Genomic DNA, 18,895 nt, shown 5'->3' on the forward strand with positions numbered 1-18,895 from the left:
TATGGCCTTATACAACTCGTTGAGTGCGGTCTTTGTGCCAGCTTCGGTCTGCGGTGGATATAGAAAGCTACAAAAAATACAGATGAAAACTCTCGAGGTAAATAGTGTGGTCTACAGCTTATCATGAGATACTCTACATCAGGCAAGCAAAACCTTGAGACTTCCTTAGATATTGTGCACCAGCTGTTGTTTACAAGTATGCATAGGCCGCCGCCCCTTGTCTTACCAGAGACCCCTGTTCCATCCTGCCGAAAAAAATTAAAGCCTGCAAGCTATATGTTAATCATAACTATTCACCTCCCCAAAGCCAATACTTTGTATAGCCACCTTTTGCAGCAATTACAGCTGCAAGTCTCTTGGGGTATGTTTCTATAAGCTTGGCACATCTAGCCACTGGGATTTTTGCCCATTCTTCAAGGCAAAACTGCTCCAGCTCGTTCAAGTTGGATGGGTTTCGCTGGTGTACAGCAATCTTTAAGTCATACCACAGACTCTCAATTGGATTGAGGTCTGAGCTTTGACTAGGCCATTCCAAGACATTTAAATATTTCCCCTTAAACCACTCGAGTGTTGCTTTAGCAGTATGCTTAGGGTCATTGTCCTGCTGGAAGGTGAAACTCTGTCCCAGTCTCAAATCTCTGGAAGACTGAAAGAGGTTTTCCCTCAAGAATTTCCCTGTATTTAGCGCCATCCATCATTCCTTCAATTCTGACCAGTTTCCCAGTCCCCGCCGATAAAAAACATACCCACAGCATGATGCTGCCACCACCACCATGCTTCTCTGTGGGGATGGTATTCTCGAGAAGATGAGAGGTGTTGGGTTTGCGCCAGACATAGCATTTTCCTTGATGGCCAAAAAGCTCAATTGTAGTCTCATCTGACCAGAGTACCTTCTTCCATATGTTAGGGGAGTCTCCCACATGCCTTTTGGCGAACACCAAACGTGTTTGCTTATTTTTTTCTTTAAGCAATGGCTTTTTTCTGGCCCTCTTCCGTAAAGCCCAGTTCTGTGGATTGTATGGCTTAGTGGTCCTATGGATGGATATTTCAATCTCCGCTGTGGAGCTTTGCAGCTCATTCAGGGTTATCTTTGGTCTCTTTGTTGCCTCTCTGATTAATGCCCTCCTTGCCTGGTTTTGGTGGGCGGCCCTCTCTTGGCAAGTTTGTGGTGCCATATTATTTAAACATTTTTATAATGGATTTAATGGTGCTCCGTGGGATGTTCAAAGTTACAGATATTTTTTTATAACCGAACCCTGATCTGTACTTCTCCACAACTTTGTCCCTGACCTGTTTGGAGAGCTCCTTGGTCTTCATGGTGCCGCTTGCTTGGTGGTGCCCCTTGCTTAGTGGTGTTACAGACTCTGGGGCCTTTCAGAACAGGTGTATATATACTGAGATCATGTGACAGATCATGTGACACTTAGATTCATGTGACTTCTGAAGGTAATTGGTTGCACCAGATCTTATTTAGGGGCTTCATAGCAAAGTGGGTAAATACATATTCATGCACCACTTTTCCATTTTGAATTTTTTTGAATTTATTGAAACAAGTAATTTTTTTCATTTCACTTCACCAATTTGGACTATTTTGTGTATGTCCATTACATGAAATCCAAATAAAAATCAATTTAAATTACAGGTTGTAATGCAACAAAATAGGAAAAACGCCAAGGGGGATGAATACTTTTGCAAGGCACTGTAGTAGGGAATAGGGTGCCATTTGGGACGCAAGCCTTCTTTCCATTTTACACCCGCTGAAATTTGAGGGCACTCGGCATATCACATCGTTTACTTTTTATTTACAGATGCTAGGTTTTTAAGAGGGAGATAAATCTTAATAAAAAATTAAGAGCTTGATTCCTAGACAGATTAAGCCACTCCTTAGCTACTTTGATTTTTAATCAAGTTTAATGGTAATTTGGCGATGCATACACGACTTGGACTGTCGTTAATCTTTGCGTAAGAAGTTTAGAGACTAGAGGCCTATAGTCAGAACTTCAAGGAAAGATTCACCCATTTTAAATGATAGATATTTTTGGGGGCTTCTCTGAGCATGTTCTATCGATTCTCCGGGTCATTTCATGTGTATCATGAGCTCTTGCCATTCGCGCAGGCAGAAATACAGCCGGTATGACATAGCATTGTGATAAAGCCACTCTCACTAGACCAGAAGTGAATAGGAAGATTACTTTTAGATCGCAAGAATGTATATCGTACATGTCAGATTTCAATACTGGCCCACGTCAAAGAGGGAGACTGTATTTTCTTGAATGAGCCATTGATCCTTTTTTTTTTTCTATATTCTTACATGGAGAAATGTGTAATTTAACAGAGGGTCCATCACATTTCTCCTATTGCATAGTGCTGCCCAGTGGCTCAGATATCAGAATCCTGAGTGGCTTTGTGGGAAATGTAGGACACTGCAAAGTCATAGGAAGCTTGGGGAGAGGATTGAGCATCCTTAGAGGGTATTTTTACCATGCTGCGTGATGCTCTTCAGCTCGGCAACAATAACAACGGTAGTGGCACTGTTTCCCCCTAAGGCAGATTCCAACTTTAAACACTGATTAAAAATATAATTTTTTACTTATTGGCTAAACCTAAATTGAGCATTTCTCTTGTTGTGAGTTAATCAGGTTCTGTGAAAAAGACACTAAGTGAAGCCCCCTAAATCTGATTATATAGCCACCATTAACTACTGAATCTACTAAAACTGGATGATGACGTTAGCTGCTGTGGAGTGTGAAACAGATAGTGTGTAAACTATTAGATATATCCTCGTTGGTGAGCATCGGTCTAAAGTTGCTGCAGTCGGGTGAAGTTGCCCCTAGACGCTGACCGTGCATCGTCCATTTCCCCCAAAAATGGTTAAGGTTTGGGGAAGGGAAGCTGATCCTAGATCTGTTCCTAGGGAAAAACTTAACCCGCAGTGCTGCTGCTGCACAGTTCCTGTTGCATTTGAATGTGGCTTCTACTTCTGGTACTAGTTCTCTATACGATTGTTCAGGTCCTTGTTGTATGTAAATAATTAGAATCCATTGGAATCTCTAGTCATTGTATTTCTATGGTTGGAAGTATTTACTGTAAGTCACTCCTCATTGACCTGACTAAAGCGTAGGAGTCTCTTATTGACAACTCTTGTCTGCATGCTAAATATCACCCTATCCCCTATAGACCCATTTACCGGCCCGTCATGAAAAGTAGCGAGCGCAGGTCATCATCAGAAACCTGTTCACCAAGCACGGGATGCAATCACATGCAACTTCATCATCGCATATGTCAGAGGAAGATTTTGATTACCTAGCAAGTTAGCGAGGCAAGGTAAAATATCACAAATAAGAGCTCGATGAAGCCAGAAGCAGTCAAGCTTGTTTTCATGGTCATCACCCACTCACTTAAGTGTGTCAAGGACTTTAAAATGTTATCTATCATGCGACAAAGCTTTTTGGTACCGGGATGCGCGTGCGTCACCCAAACGTGACGCTTTCTTGTAAACTAAAAAGGGCTCTGGTCAAAAGCAGTGTACTGTATGTGGGAAAGGATGCCATTTGGGACACATTGTCAGTCAGTAAGAAAAAAGCCTGAACGTCGGTATATTCAACTGCATTCTACGCTTGTGACGTGTCTTGAAGATGAGGCATAGCCTGTGGGGTTATGTCATTGTCACACGTGTACACGTGACACAGTTACAGTAGTAGAAGCATAGTGATTTCCTGTCTATTGGAGCTAAGGGGCTGGTATGTGTCGATAAAGGAGAGGCTTCAAGTCCTATGTGTCTGGAGAGCTTTACATTGCTCCAGGGGCACTGCACTGTAGGTGACCCTGTGCTGCATCCACCCTCTCTCAACCTGGAGCTGTACCCTTCATAGGTCTACCTGTCCATGGCGTACTACTTTGACCGTTGATGACCAGGCCCTGCATAACTTTTTCAAAAACCAGTCCCACGCAGAGCACGCTGAGAAGCTGATGATCTGTCTTGTTTCCTAGCAGTGGCTCCCTCTGGAAGCAGTTTGCAGTGCAAGTGCTGTTCAGTGTGTTCTTTTTACCATGCTGGGCGTAGCTCCACAGCTCGGCATCAAAAACAATGGTGGTGGGGCAGCCAGCGGAGCGGTTTCCCCCTAAGGCAGCTAAACCTGTGTGTGTGTGTCTGTCTGACTGACTGACCGTGCCGTCCTGCATCATCTTCAGGCAGGAGCCAAAGTCGGCCAGCCGGATGTGGCCGTTCATGTCTAGCAGCACGTTGTCTGGCTTGATATCTCTGGGGGAGGAGGTAGCGAGAGAGAGAGAGGTAGCGAGAGAGAGAGGTAGAGAGAGAGAGAGGTAGAGAGAGAGGTAGAGAGAGAGAGAGGTAGAGAGAGAGAGAGAGGTAGAGAAAGAGAGAGAGGTAGAGAGAGAGAGAGAGGTAGAGAGAGAGAGAGAGAGAGAGAGAGAGAGAGAGAGTAGAGAGAGAGGAGAGAGAGAGAGAGAGAGAGGTAGAGAGAGAGAGAGAGAGAGGTAGAGAGAGAGAGGTAGAGAGGTAGAGAGAGAGAGGTAGAGAGGTAGAGAGAGAGAGGTAGAGAGGTAGAGAGAGGTAGAGAGGTAGAGAGAGGAGAGAGAGAGGTAGAGAGGTAGAGAGAGGTAGAGAGGTAGAGAGAGGTAGAGAGAGAGAGAGGTAGAGAGAGAGAGAGGTAGAGAGAGAGAGAGGTAGAGAGAGAGAGAGAGAGAGAGAGAGAGGTAGAGAGAGGTAGAGAGAGGTAGAGAGGTAGAGAGGTAGAGAGGTAGAGGTAGAGGTAGAGGTAGAGGTAGAGGTAGAGGTAGAGAGGTAGAGAGAGAGAGAGAGAGAGAGAGAGAGAGAGAGAGAGAGAGAGAGAGAGAGAGAGAGACAGAAATGGTTAGGATTGGCCATGTGTGTCTCCTCTCCACCAATATATAGCCCTGTATATGATTGTGACATTGTCTTAAAGAGCACCTTAAAGTGCATCAGATAAAATGTACGGCTCAATACACACACCCTCTCCTCAACATTTCTCTCCCGGGTGGCTATCTGAGCTGAACAGCTCGCCATTGTTTATCCACCGTCCCTCCCTCTCCCGTTCCCCCTCACCTCCCGCTCCCTGGCAGTGCCCTCTGTTGTACTAATCCTGGCACCATGCTGGGCACAGTGGGCACGGCATAAACACCTAAACACAACCAGCCCAACGCAAACTAATAGGCCACACACACAATATTAATACACACACACCTTTGTTCATGCATTTCTCTTCACAGACACACTCATTCTCTCTCTCCCACAAACCGAAGCATCCACACACAACCATTAGAGTAGAGAACAATCAAACTGTAAGGTGGTGTGTTTGTCAATTAGTGCACGAAAGCAATCTACCATGGCTCTTCTAATTTCACAGTTCCTTTATCCTTTAAACAACTACCATGACGGTTGTAGCCATCACTTGTCCCATTAACCCTTTACACCTGACAAGACTGAATCCAAACATTACCACTGTTGATTTTGTGTGACATTTTACAGGACTTTTCGCCGCATTTGTTGATAACGAAATCTGAAAATACTCTGGATACGTTCAGTAACGTGATAAGAATATTCCTGGAAAATGTGGGATACAGTTGAAGTCGAAAGTTTACATACACTTTAGCCAGATACATTTCAACTCAGTTTTTCACAACTCCTGACATTTAACCCGAGTAAGAATTCCCTGTCTTAGGTCAGTTAGGATCACCACTTCATTTTAAGAATGTGAAATGTCAGAGTAATAGAAGAGAAAATTATTTATTTCAGCTTTTTATTTCTTTCATCACATTCCCAGTGGGTCAGAAGATTACATACACTCAATTAGTATTTGGCAGCATTGCCTTTAAATTGTTTAACTTGAGTCAAACGTTTTGGGTAGCCTTCCAACAATAAGTTGGGTGAATTTTGACCAATTCCTCCTGACACAGCTGGTGTAACTGAGTCAGGTTTGTAGGCCTCCTTGCTCGCACAAGCTTTTTCAGTTCTGCTCACAAATTTTCTATAGGATTGAAGTGAGGGCTTTGTAGGCCACTCCAATACCTTAACTTGTTGTCCTTAATCCATTTTGCCAGAACTTTGGAAGTATGCTTGGGGTCATTGTCCATTAAGAAGACCCATTTGCGACCAAGCTTTAACTTCCTGACTGACGTCTTGAGATGTTGCTTCAATATACCCACATAATTTCCCTTCCTCATGATGCCATCTATTTTGGGAAGTGCACCAGTCCCTCCTGCAGCAAAGCACCCCACAACATGATGCATGATTTTTGTGTCATCAGACCAGTGGACATTTCTCCAAAAAGTACAATCTTTCTCCCCATGTGCAGTTGCAAACCGTCGTCTGGCTTTTTTATGGCGTTTTTTTCAGCATTTCCCTCACTCAGACAATTTTTTTTTTGCAAAAGTTGCCCAATTACAGGGAGGGATGGGGACAACTTCCTGTCACGCGTGGTGCTCAAATTCAGAACGGTTGTCAGTCAAAACCCATACCGCACCGTGAAGCGCAGAGCCAGAGCTCTGACAATTACTGTACAGCCTCCACGTCCCAATTTAAGCGCATATTAGTGCTCAAATCTGCCATTTTCAACCCGTGTACAGGTATGAGTGTACGGGGTTAACAACAAGTGTTACAATCACTCATATATGCAAACGTATTTAATTTCAAACCTCACATTTCTCTAGTATAGGCTACTTATCGCAACGAACGATATCAGCAAAATGCCTGCGATAACTGATCGGTAAAGTCAGTGAATCATTTTCGGTTTATAGTCCCAGCTCTAGTGTGTGTGTGTGTGTGTTTTAGAGTGTGTGTGAGTCAGCAAGTGTGTCGGAGTTATTGTCACAGAGAGAAAGTAGGCTTCCCCCTACACTTTCATTCTCTCGTTCTGTTGCTCCCTCTCTCTCACACTTCATCTCTCTCCCTCTCTCATCGTTTCCCTTCTATCCCACCCTCCATCTCTTTCCCTCCCTCCGTTGATTAATCTTGTCCCTCTCCCTCAGTTTCCCCCTCTATCTCACTGCAGTACATCACAGTCTAATACGGCCCGTTCCATTGTGGCCCCTGGCCCCTCCGGTCTTCCCAAATCTGAAAGGATGCCATAGGAGGAAAAGCAATTTGCAGAAGGCTCCACTTAGCTTGGTCCCGGTGATGTACTGGGCACACACACACAGACACACTGGGGCGGCAGGTAGCCTAGTGGTACCCTCTGTAGTGCCATGCGGTCGGAGGCTGAGCAGTTGCCATACCAGGCAGTGATGCAACCCATTAGGATGCTCTCGTTGGTGCAGCTGTAAAATCTTTTGAGGATCTGAGGACCCATGCAAAACATTTTAAGACTCCTGAGGGGGAATAGGTTTTGGTGTAAGCATGGGGCTTACAGGGAGTTTTTCAGCACAATCATCAAATAAGTCCCTTCTTTCCTTTTTAAATCCATGAGTGAACAAGTGCACACTTCAGGGAGAAGGGTAGAGTAATAAAGAACGGGAGAGCAGCCTCTGTCTGTGGGTCGGGCAGGAAGGAAGCAGCAGCGCAGGATGGCTGGCCAGGACTGTATTTCCCAGGGGGCATTGCTTCCAGGAAAATACTCTTCCATATCCCACATCCACACACATCCCAGGCATCAGGTACAGGGCCAGTCACGTGGGGAGAAACCCCCTAACACACACTTCAGCACTTCCACACAGTTCCCTCTCAGAGAGAGCTCTGCCTACTCTGTACCTGTTACACATTCACACTCACCTCTCTTCAAACACTTCCAGAGAGAGCTCTGCCTACTCTGTACCTGTTACACATTCACACTCACCTCTCTTCAAAACACTTCCAGAGAGAGCTCTGCCTACTCTGTACCTGTTACACATTCACACACACCTCTCTTCAAACACTTCCAGAGAGAGCTCTGCCTACTCTGTACCTGTTACACATTCACACTCACCTCTCTTCAAAACACTTCCAGAGAGAGCTCTGCCTTTCTATATATCGGTCACAGACACACATCCCTCTTACCTGTGGACGTAGTGTTGTTGGTGTATAGAGTGGATGGCCAGCACCATCTCTGCCACATAGAACTTGGACATGTCCTCTGGGAGACGGTCCTCGAACTTACTGAGCAGGGTCAAGAGGTCACCGCCCACATAGTAGTCCATCACCAGGTACTACAGAGGAGAGACAGGTTATATTGTGTTCACACACAGTGGTCCATCACCAGGTATTGCAGAGATAATGGCAAAGCAAAAAATTGATTTGAGAAATTCTAGCAAATTTATTCAAATAAAAAAACTGAAATTTGACATTTACATAAGCATCCAGACCCTTTACTCAGAAATTTGTTGAAACATCTTTGGCAGCGATTACAGCCTCGAGTCTTCTTAGGTATGAATGAAAACAGGATGCACCTGAGCTCAATTGCGAGTCTCATAGCAAAAGGGTCTGAATACTTATGTAAATAAGGTATTTCTGTTTTTAATATTTCATAATTTCGCAAAAATTTTTGAAAACCCTGTTTTCGCTTTATCATTATGGGGCATTGCGTGTAGATCGATGAGGAAAAAAATACATTGAATCAATTTTAGATTGAGGCTGTAACGTAACAAAATGTGGAAAAAGTCAAGGGGTCTGAATACTTTCTGAATGCACTGTATACATAAACACACCCAGACAGAGTATATACAAGTGTGTGTTTGTTGGTTCTTCTATCCTTGTGGGAACCTAAAATCCCCAAATGTCCCCACAAGGATAGTAAAACAAGAAAAAACTTCCCTTGTGGGGACATTTTCCACATCCCCTTGTGGACAAAGGCTATTTTAGGTTTAGGGTTAGGGTTACAATTAGGGTTAGGGTTTAGTGGTTAGGTTTAGGAGTTAGGGTAAGGGTTTGGGGTTAAGGTAAAGGTAAAGGAAAATAGGATTTTGAATGTAAATGTACTTTAGGTACCCATGAGGATAGAAGAACATAATGTGTGCGTGCGTGTGTAAAGCTGTTACCAGGAAGTTGTCGTCCTGGAAGGCGTAGTGGAGGGTGGTGATCCACTGGCAGTCTCCGTTCACCAGAACGTTTCTCTCCTCGCGGAAACACGCCGTCTGTGTAGGAAACAATGACATCGAGGGGTCAGCTATGACATATTCCCTACTTTCGTGCACACAAGAACGCGCATACACATACACACAAATGTGGATCAACTGAGAATTGGAAAACTATTTTAAAAAGGTCAATTTCATACAGGTCAGTCTGAATGAGGAATTCTTGAAAACCACATCAATGACCCTCCTCCCCCTCTGTCACTAAAAACCACATCTTTGACCCTCCTCCTCTCAGTCACTAAAAACCACATCGTTGACCCTCCTCCTCTCAGTTACTAAGTTCCCGTACTCATCCTCTCACTCGAGCAGTCTTTCTCACAATTTCCCCCACACACAAATGGTCATTCATAGATCCCCCACTTGCTTGCTCTCACTCATGCTCCTTATTACATGTCAAGACTGATGTCATGAGGGTAAACATTATTACCGTTATGTACAGTGCTGTTTGCTATTCCCACCTTTCCAGGAATCCTCCAAACAGGTTCTCTGGAAAAACATGGGAACTTTAGCAAAGCTTCTGGGAATTTTGCAACCCTACTTTTGTGTGCAAAATTTGAAACGTATGAATGTGTCTAAAAGACACTCCACATGTACACCTCCCTACTATTGTTTTGCACCCCCTTTTGCCCTCAGAACAGCCTCAATTCATCAGAGCATGGACTCAAGGTGTTTGTCATCCCCATTCACCCTCTGAATGGCGCACACACACACACACACACACACACACACACACACACACACACACACACACACACACACACACACACACACACACACACACACACACACAAACACACACACACACAATGCATGTCTTGATTGTCCCAAGGCTTAAAAATCCTTCTCTAGACTGATTGAAGTGGATTTAACAAGTGACATCAAAAAGGGAGCATAGCTTTCACCTGAATTCACCTGGCCAGTCTATGTCACGTAAAGAGCAGGTGTTGCTAATGCTTTGTATACTCAGTGTATAATGCCCTAATAGGTCAATTTGGTCCATATTATGAAAATAGCTCACTAATTGGGCACGCTAAATGCCAACAAATGGTAAAGAAAAAAACATAAATGTACCGGCTTTGTGGTTTGAGTGTCCGCCTGAGATTGGAAGGATGGGAGTTTGATACCCGGCCAAGTTATACCAAATACTAAAAATGGGAGTCTATGAGTGTCTGCTTGGCACTCAGCATTAAAGAGGTGGATTAGGGGCAAGGACCTGCAACAGACTAGCGTCCCGTCCAGAGGGTGTACTTCTACGTCAAGCTGCCTCACGCTACAGAAACAGCAGATTGACTCCTGCTCCTATGAGCCGTTCCGGCTCGTGAAATGCTACTTTACAACCTGAACTTGACCAATAGTTTTCAATTGCAAAAAATGTATATATAAAAAAAAAAAAGTACAGATGCTTACTAAATCTATTCCTAAACTGAAAATAATATACAAAATAAGCAATAACCTATTGGGCAAAGGGCATACTCAAACAACTGTTTGTAGCTACAGTATTTTACCAGATTGACGTCACAATCCAGGGCCAAAACCTCATGACAAACAATGTACTGTGTTCTAACTGTGGATTTGACACTAGTACATTTTGTCAGGTATTTTAGATTTAGTTTTAGTCCCATTTTAGTAATTTCATCCTTAGTTTTAGTTCATATCAGTCGACTAAATCTCTGGACTATTTTACTCTAGTTTTAGTCACAGTCATTTTAGTCACTGTTTTTTTTTTTTTTTTCATGAGATAATTCAGATTTACCTTTAACTTATATAGTGTAAATTAAGACAGCCATCTCCAACTAGGCCTACTATCCCCTCATATAGCTGACACATTGCTATTGGCAGATTGTAACCAATGCCAGCAATGATTTACCATATACAGTGCATTAGGAAAGTATTCAGACCCCTTCCCTTTTCCCACATTGTTACGTTATAGTCTTATTCTAAAATGGATACACATTTTAATCAAACTGCACACAATACCTCAAAATGACAAAGCCAAAACTGTTTTTTAGAAATGTTTGCCATTTTATAAATATACACAATTGAAGTCAGAAGTTTACATACACTTAGGTTGGATTCATTAAAACTCATTTTTCAACTACTCCACAAATTTCTTGTTAACAAACTAGTTTTGGCAAGTTGGTTAGGACATGAGGACTGGCCACCCCTCATAGCCTGGTTCCTCTCGGTTTCTTCCTAGGTTTTGGCCTTTCTAGGGAGTTTTTCCTAGCCACCGTGCTTCTACACCTGCATTGCTTGCTGTTTGGGGTTTTAGGCTGGGTTTCTGTACAGCACTTTGAGATTAAAGCTGATGTAAGAAGGGCTATATAAATACATTTGAGTTGATAAGAAACAAGATTCTCTGGTCTGATGAAACCAATATTGAACTCTTTGGCCTGAATGCCAAGTGTCACGTCTACCGGAAACCAAGCACCATCCCTACGGTGAAGCATGGTGGTGGCAGCATTATGCTGTGGGGATGTTTTTCAGCAGCAGGGACTGGGAGACTAGTCAGGATCGAGGGAAAGATGAACGGAGCAAAGTACAGAGAGATCCTTGATGAAAACCTGCTCCAGAGCACTCAGGACCTCAGACTGGGCGAAGGTTCACCCTCCAACAGGATAATGACCTTACGTACACTGCCAAGACAACGCAGGAGTGGCTTCGGGACAAGCCTCTGAATGTCCTTGAGTGTCCCAGCCAGAGCCCGGACTTGAACCTGATCGAACATCTCTGGAGAGACCTGAAAATAGCTGTGAAGCAACGCTCCCCATCCAACCAGAGAATGGGAGAAACTCCCCTAATACAGGTGTGCCAAGCTTGTAGCTTCATACCCAAGAAGACTCGAGGCTATAATCGCTGCCAAAGGTGCTTCAACAGTACTGAATTCTAGAATAAGGCTGTAACATAACAAAACATGGAAAGAGTCAAGGGGTCTGAATACTTTCCAAATACACTGTAGCCTAGGCTAGAAAGCCTTGGCTACAGGTTAAACAATTTAGGCATACAGATTTTTCCTTCCCACCATGACCTTAGGATGGGAGTGAATAACAACGATCCCCTTAATAAAGAGGAGAATCTGAGCATTCCAACAATGCCAGCAATATTACTGCTACTAATATTCAGCAAATAGCATTAATATCTCCGATCGGGAAAACACAAATGCACTCGCGAGAGCGGCAACAGAGATGAATAACAGAGCACATGGCAAAAAAGAGCTTCTGATGTGATCAAAGCAAAAAATAGCCTACATGAAAGTAACGGAGGGAAAACATTGTTTCTAGTTTAGGTTATTTACTATTGAAATGTCCTGGCTGCCCTTCAGTTCCAAAGATTGACGAGTGACTGAAGTGACCAGCTGGGAGCGGTATGGGACAGCTGGGCAGATCCGCTCAATCAGACCGCGCAACTGAAAGACGTTAATTCTGCCAAGGAGAGAATAAATATTATGCAAAGCCATGCATGCTACTGATTGGAAAAAACTGATGAAAAGGAGAGTTGATGTCAAATTGAGTGTCCGTCACATTCTGACCACACCTCTCGCGTTGCGCACATTGCTCAATAAATGCACATGTTATTCAATTACTTCATCCAAACTGCTTGCGTGCATCTGCATAGACAGGCGCTAAAATATAATCCATTTTTGACAACGCGCTGCAAGTCCCACCTCTCCCATCTCCTCGTTGGGTTTTAGGAACATATTATTAAAAAAAAAATCATATTTAACCTTTATTTAACTAGACAAGTCAGGTAACAGGCGCAATAGAGTCTGGATTCGAACCAGGGTGTCTTTAGTGACGCCTCAAGCACTGAGATGCAGTGCCATAGACCGCTGCACCACTCGGGAGCATATACCCACGTGGGTGATTGACAGATTAGTTAAGGTACACACCCTGCGTGTCCTGATTGCGTCTGGTGTGAATGGACAAACTCAACATGCCCGGTCTTCTCAGCGTGTTAGTCTCACGTGGAATTCTCGTCTCGTCACATTTCCGTCAACAAAAATGAAAACTAATTTGTTATAGTTCGCATTCTTTTCATGGCATCTGGTCTCGTTATAGTCATCAGTTTTCGTCAGGGAAAATAGGTTGTTGACAAATATTTGTCGTCATAGTTATTAATTAAGCAGTGGTTTGTTTGCGAATCCCATCCGTCTATCCATCTACCTAGGATCTAAATACCAACGTATTTACCTATTCATTTATCTACTCATCTTTAAATACTAAAGTTTCCTCCGCTGCTGGTTGGAATGCCATGCTGCAATCAGTGCTGTGTGTACAGTACAATCGTTAACTGCACGCCCGTCTTGCCTAGGCTGCAAACACACTGAGGGATTGTGGGATGGGGATTACTGATCATTACTGACAAAAGCTCCCACGACGCAGCGTATCGGGGCCTCAGGCCACTGTCAGAGCCCATTGAGCTGAAACTAGGTCAAGATGTGGAGAGCGGCACAGTCTTAAGAAAGTGGCCGTCCTGGCCTGGCCCTCCGCTCTCCAAGCTTAGAATACACCGGTGTAGGGTGTGAGAGGAATGCAAAACTGGCCCTAAAACAACATCTAGAAGCAAATTCACCCTAAACCAGAAAATCTCCAGAGGCGCTGACTAGGTTCAGCTCAATGTCCTTGTCCTCTAGGATGAGTTGATTTGGATCAATCCTAACCTTGAGCATTGCAGGGATGAATTCATATCTGACCCTGGATCAATGGTTAGGGGCAACCTGGCTAAATATACTCTGGGACAGAGGTATTATACTAAAGCCGAGCCTCCAAGGGTAATAGCTAGGGCTGTGGCGGTCATTCAATTTAGTCAGCCGGTGAATGTCAAACAAAAACCTGCCGGTCTCACGGAAATTGACCGTTCATTAACGAAAACACATTTAGCACCTGGCTTCCACACATAGCCTACCAGCCACTGATGTAGACCTTTGGAACATCTATATTTTAAAATGTCCACTAAATCCATGTAATATATCCTTCACCATCACACTAAATCCATGTAATATATCCTTCACCATCACACTAAATCCATGTAATATATCCTTCACCGTCACACTAAATCCATGTAATATATCCTTCACCGTCACACTAAATCCATGTAATATATCCTTTACCGTCACACTAAATCCATGTAATATATCCTCACCATCACAATAAATCCATGTAATATATCCTTCACCATCACAATAAATCCATGTAATATATCCTTCCACCATCACAATAATTCCATGTAATATATCCTTCACCATCACAATAAATCCATGTAATATAGCCTTCACCATCACAATAAATCCATTATTTATTTTAGACAGATTTAAAGAAACATGATATGAAGAAAAGGTAGTCTATTTCAGAAGAACAGAATAGCATACTCTGAGTTGTCCTTATGTTAGTCCCTGATCTGGCTATGCCATATGGCTGTGGGCTACACAAACTATTTTTAGCAGACAAGCTTTGCTTAGAGTTCAGTGGAATTATTTTATATTATTTTATAGTATGAAGAATACAATTGGACATAGCTGAATCAAATAGAAAGGATATTGCTATGTGGCTATTCTGTGTTGAGCGGTTAACAAAGAAACAGGTACTCCTATTTGCTTAATTTAGAGTTATTAATGTAACTTTAGTTGTGATACAAATGTTGGCTTATATGTTTTCATTTTTAATACATTCTAAGGCTGCATAATGTGACTAGTGGTGATATGAAAAACAATTGCAAGTAAGGCATGAGCTCTGATGTTTCTTGCGCAGGCTGTACACACTTCATCAGTCTCTCATTAACAATTTGACAAGCACTTGATAATGCCTCGAATTCCCCAGCTGCATCCCCTTTGTGCGGCTGTAATGTCCCCTAAAAAATCCATGCTTTTTGAGACCAGCGGCAATTGTGCCCTTGGGCTGAACATAATAATTGTAATTCCTTTATCCCGGCAACGTGCCGAAGCACCTCTCACTCACATGGATCTGTCACGTGATTGGGTCTTTCTCAAAGGCAAACCTATCGCGTTGAAAAAAGTGTTTTGTTAGCTCTCCTCAAACAATAGCATGGCATTTTCTCGCAGTAATAGCTACTGTAAATTGGACAGTGCAGTTATATTAACAAGAATTTAAGCTTTCAGCCGATATAAGACACTGCTATGTACCAACATTTGTTGTTTCTCTAAAATGTGCCATCTTGACACAACGGGCTGCATGATTTACAACTGTCCCGTTGACGGAACGCCGATCCTTATTAAAGTGACTATGCATATATGGTAAACAGAGAGCAGCAGCAGTATAAAGAGGGGTTGGGGGTGGGACAACGCAAATAGTCCGGGTAGCCATTTGATTACCGGTTCAGGAGTCTTATGGCTTGGGGGTAAAAGCTGTTGAGAAGCCTTTTGGTCCTAGACTTGGCACTCCGGTACCGCTTGCCATGCTGTAGCAGAGAGAACTGTCTAACTGGGGTGGGTGGGGTCTTTCAAAATTTTTAGGGCCTTCCTTTGACACCGCCTGGTGTAGAGGTCCTGGATGGCAGGCAGCTTAGCCCCATTCCCTCATTAAAATGCAAATCAATTTATAACATTTTTGACATGCGTTTTTTACTGGATTTTTCTGTTGTTATTCTGTCTCTCACTGTTCAAATAAACCTACCATTAAAATTATAGACTGATCATTTCTTTGTCAGTGGGCAAATGTGAAAAATCAGCAGGGGATCAAATACTTTTTTCCCTCACTGTATTTGGAGCACAAATCAGTATGCAGAAATGGGTCTTCTCTATCACATATAAATAAAACTACATCCAGCGCAGGACCTTGACTTGACTGGGACTTCTAGCACTTCTATTTACAGCCTTCAATTGGAGATTTTGGATACTACAGTATGATCCATACCTCGGCTCTCTTCAGCATCTCCCACTTGTTCAGGATCTTCATGGCGTAAACACGTTCTGTGTTCTTCATCTTCACCACCGCAACCTAGAGAGGGGGAGTGAAATGGAGGGATTGGGAAAGAGATAAAAAAGAGATGGAGGGGGGGAGAGAGAGAAATCATTAATCATTCGCTATATTGGGCCCTTGTCAAGAGCAGTGCACTATTTATTTGTATTTATTTCACAGACTTGCCTAGTTAAATAAAGGTTGGATTTAAATAATGTCACTTATATAGCCCCAGTAGGTAACCTATAATAAGTTAGTTCATCAATGCGTAATAGTTAGTAGTGGCACTAACATTTTGATCACCACCTGCTTTCCATATTCACTACAGCATATCCTCATATCCAGCATATCCCCCCCCCCCACAAACACAGGGCTGTGCAAGTGCATGAGGGCTTTGAGGGATTCTGTACCCGATAAGTCAATCAGTTACCCGGGCATCAGACCCAATGGAAGCTCTTCGACCTCTCACCTTCCTTCCACTCAGTCAATCATGACGGACTTGGTACAAATTGTATTAGAACGTATTGGAAGGCCGTTGTCAAGTCTCTAACTCCTTAGTCTCACTCTCAACACACACTTTTTGTTTGTTATGCATGTCCTTCGATACAGTGCATTCAGACCCCTTGACTTTTCCAACATTTTGTTACTTTACTACAGCCTTATTCTAAAATGTATTAAATCATTTTTTCCCCCAAATCAATCTACACATGATACCCCATAATGACAAAGCAAAAACAGGTTTTTATCAATGGTAGCAAATTTATTTAAAAAATAAACTGAAGTATGTAAATGTAATAAGTATTCATACCCTTTACTCAGTCCTTTAGGTGCCTTTTGGCAAACTCCAAGTGGGCTGTTAGAGTTGAAATCGGAAGTTTACATACACCTTATCCAAATACATTTAAACTCAATATTTCACAATTCCTGACATTTAATCCTAGTAAAAATACCCTGTCTTAGGTCAGTTAGGATCACCACTTTAGAATGTGAAACGTCAGAATAATAGTAGATTGAGAATGATTTATTTCAGCTTTTATTTCTTTCATCACATTCCCAGTGGGTCAGAAGTTTACATACACTCAATTAGTATTTGGTAGCATTGCCTTTAAATTATTTAACTTGGGTCAAACGTTTTGGGTAGCCTTCCACAAGATTTCCACAATAAGTTGGGTGAATTTTGCCCATTCCTCCTGACAGAGCTGGTGTAACTGAGTCAGGTTTGTAGGCCTCCTTGCTCACACACGCTTTTTCATTTCTGCCCACACATTTTCTATAGGATTGAGGTCAGGGCTTTGTGACGGCCACTCCAATACCTTGACTTTGTTGTCCTTAAGCAATTTTGCCATAACTTTGTAAGTATGCTTGGGGTCATTGTCCATTTGGAAGACCCATTTGCGACCAAGCTTTAACTTCCTGACTGATGTCTTGAGATGTTACTTCAATATATCCACAATTTTCCTGCCTCATGATGGCATCTATTTTGTGAAGTGCACCAGTCCCTCCTGCAGCAACGCACCCCCACAATATGATGCTGCCACCCCCGTGCTTCACGGTTTGGATGGTGTTCTTCGGCTTGCAAGCCTCCCCCTTTTCCCTCCAAACATAACGATGGTCATTATGGCCAAACAATTATATATTTTTTTCATCAGACCAGAGGACATTTCTACAAAAAGTATGATCTTTGTCCCCATGTGCAGTTGCAAACCGTAGTCTGGCTTTTTATTTTTTTTATGGAGTAGTGGCTTCGTCCTTGCTGAGCGGCCTTTCAGGTTATGTCGATTTAGGACTTGTTTTAATGTGGATATAGATACTTATGTACCTGTTTCCTCCAGCATCTCCACAAGGTCCTTTGCTGCTGTTCTGGGATTGATTTGCACTTTTCGCACCAAAGTACATTTGTCTCTAGGAGAAAGAACACGTCTCCTTCCTGAGCGGTATGACGGCTGCGTGTTCCCATGGTGTTTATACTAGCGTACTATTGTTTGTACAGATGAACGTGGTACCTTCAGGCGTTTGGAAATTGCGCCCAAGGATGAACCAGACTTGTGGAGGTCTACGAACTTTATATGACTCTTTGTAAAATGGAAACCACACACCCTGAGGCTGCATTCATCGTAGCCGGGGATTTTAACAAGGCTAATCTGAAAACAAAACTCCCTAAATTCTATCAGCATATCGATTGTGCTACCAGGGCTGGTAAAACCTTGGATCATTGTTATACTAACTTCCGCGATGCATATAAGGCCCTCCCCCGCCCTCCTTTCGGAAAAGCTGATCACGACTCCATTTTGTTGCTTCCAGCCTACAAACAGAAACTAAAACAACAAGCTCCCTCGCTCAGGTCTGTTCAACGCTGGTCCGACCAATCTGATTCCACGCTTCAAGACTGCTTCGATCACGCGGATTGGGATATGTTCCGCATTGCGTCCAACAACAATATTGACGAATACGCTGATTCGGTGAGCGAGTTCATTAGAAAGTGCATTGACGATGTCGTACCCACAGCAACGATTAAAACATTCCCAAACCAGAAACCGTGGATTGATGGCAGCATTCGCGTGAAACTGAAAGCGCGAACCACTGCTTTTAACCAGGGCAAGGTGACCGGAAACATGACCGAATACAAACAGTGTAGCTATTCTCTCCGCAAGGCAATCAAACAAGCTAAGTCCCAGTATAGAGACAAAGTAGAGTCGCAATTCAACAGCTCAGACACAAGAGGTATGTGGCAGGGTCTACAGTCAATAACGGATTACAAAAAAAAAAACAGCCCCGTCGCGGACCAGGATGTCTTGCTCCCAGACAGGCTAAATAACTTTTTTGCTCGCTTTGAGGACAATACAGTGCCACTGACACGGCACGCTACCAAAACCTGCGGGCTCTCCTTCACTGCAGCC

General features: G+C 43.2%; 1 protein-coding gene across 5 annotated transcripts in view; it reads right to left on the bottom strand.

Moving 5' to 3' along the window:
- The window catches only part of LOC139583136 (serine/threonine-protein kinase MRCK beta-like), a 129,340-nt gene that overhangs the window by 62,930 nt on the left and 47,515 nt on the right, over positions 1-18,895 (bottom strand). For all 5 annotated transcript variants that reach the window (XM_071413919.1, XM_071413920.1, XM_071413917.1 and 2 more), the window contains exons 3-6: positions 15,954-16,037; positions 8,989-9,084; positions 8,012-8,160; positions 4,168-4,261 (exon numbers count right to left, since the gene is read on the bottom strand). In XM_071413919.1, the coding sequence (XP_071270020.1) occupies positions 4,168-4,261; positions 8,012-8,160; positions 8,989-9,084; positions 15,954-16,037 (423 nt within the window). The remainder of the gene's footprint in view (positions 1-4,167; positions 4,262-8,011; positions 8,161-8,988; positions 9,085-15,953; positions 16,038-18,895) is intronic.

Source organism: Salvelinus alpinus, chromosome 8, assembly GCF_045679555.1.
Source record: "Salvelinus alpinus chromosome 8, SLU_Salpinus.1, whole genome shotgun sequence".
Taxonomy (NCBI): Eukaryota; Metazoa; Chordata; class Actinopteri; order Salmoniformes; family Salmonidae; genus Salvelinus; species Salvelinus alpinus.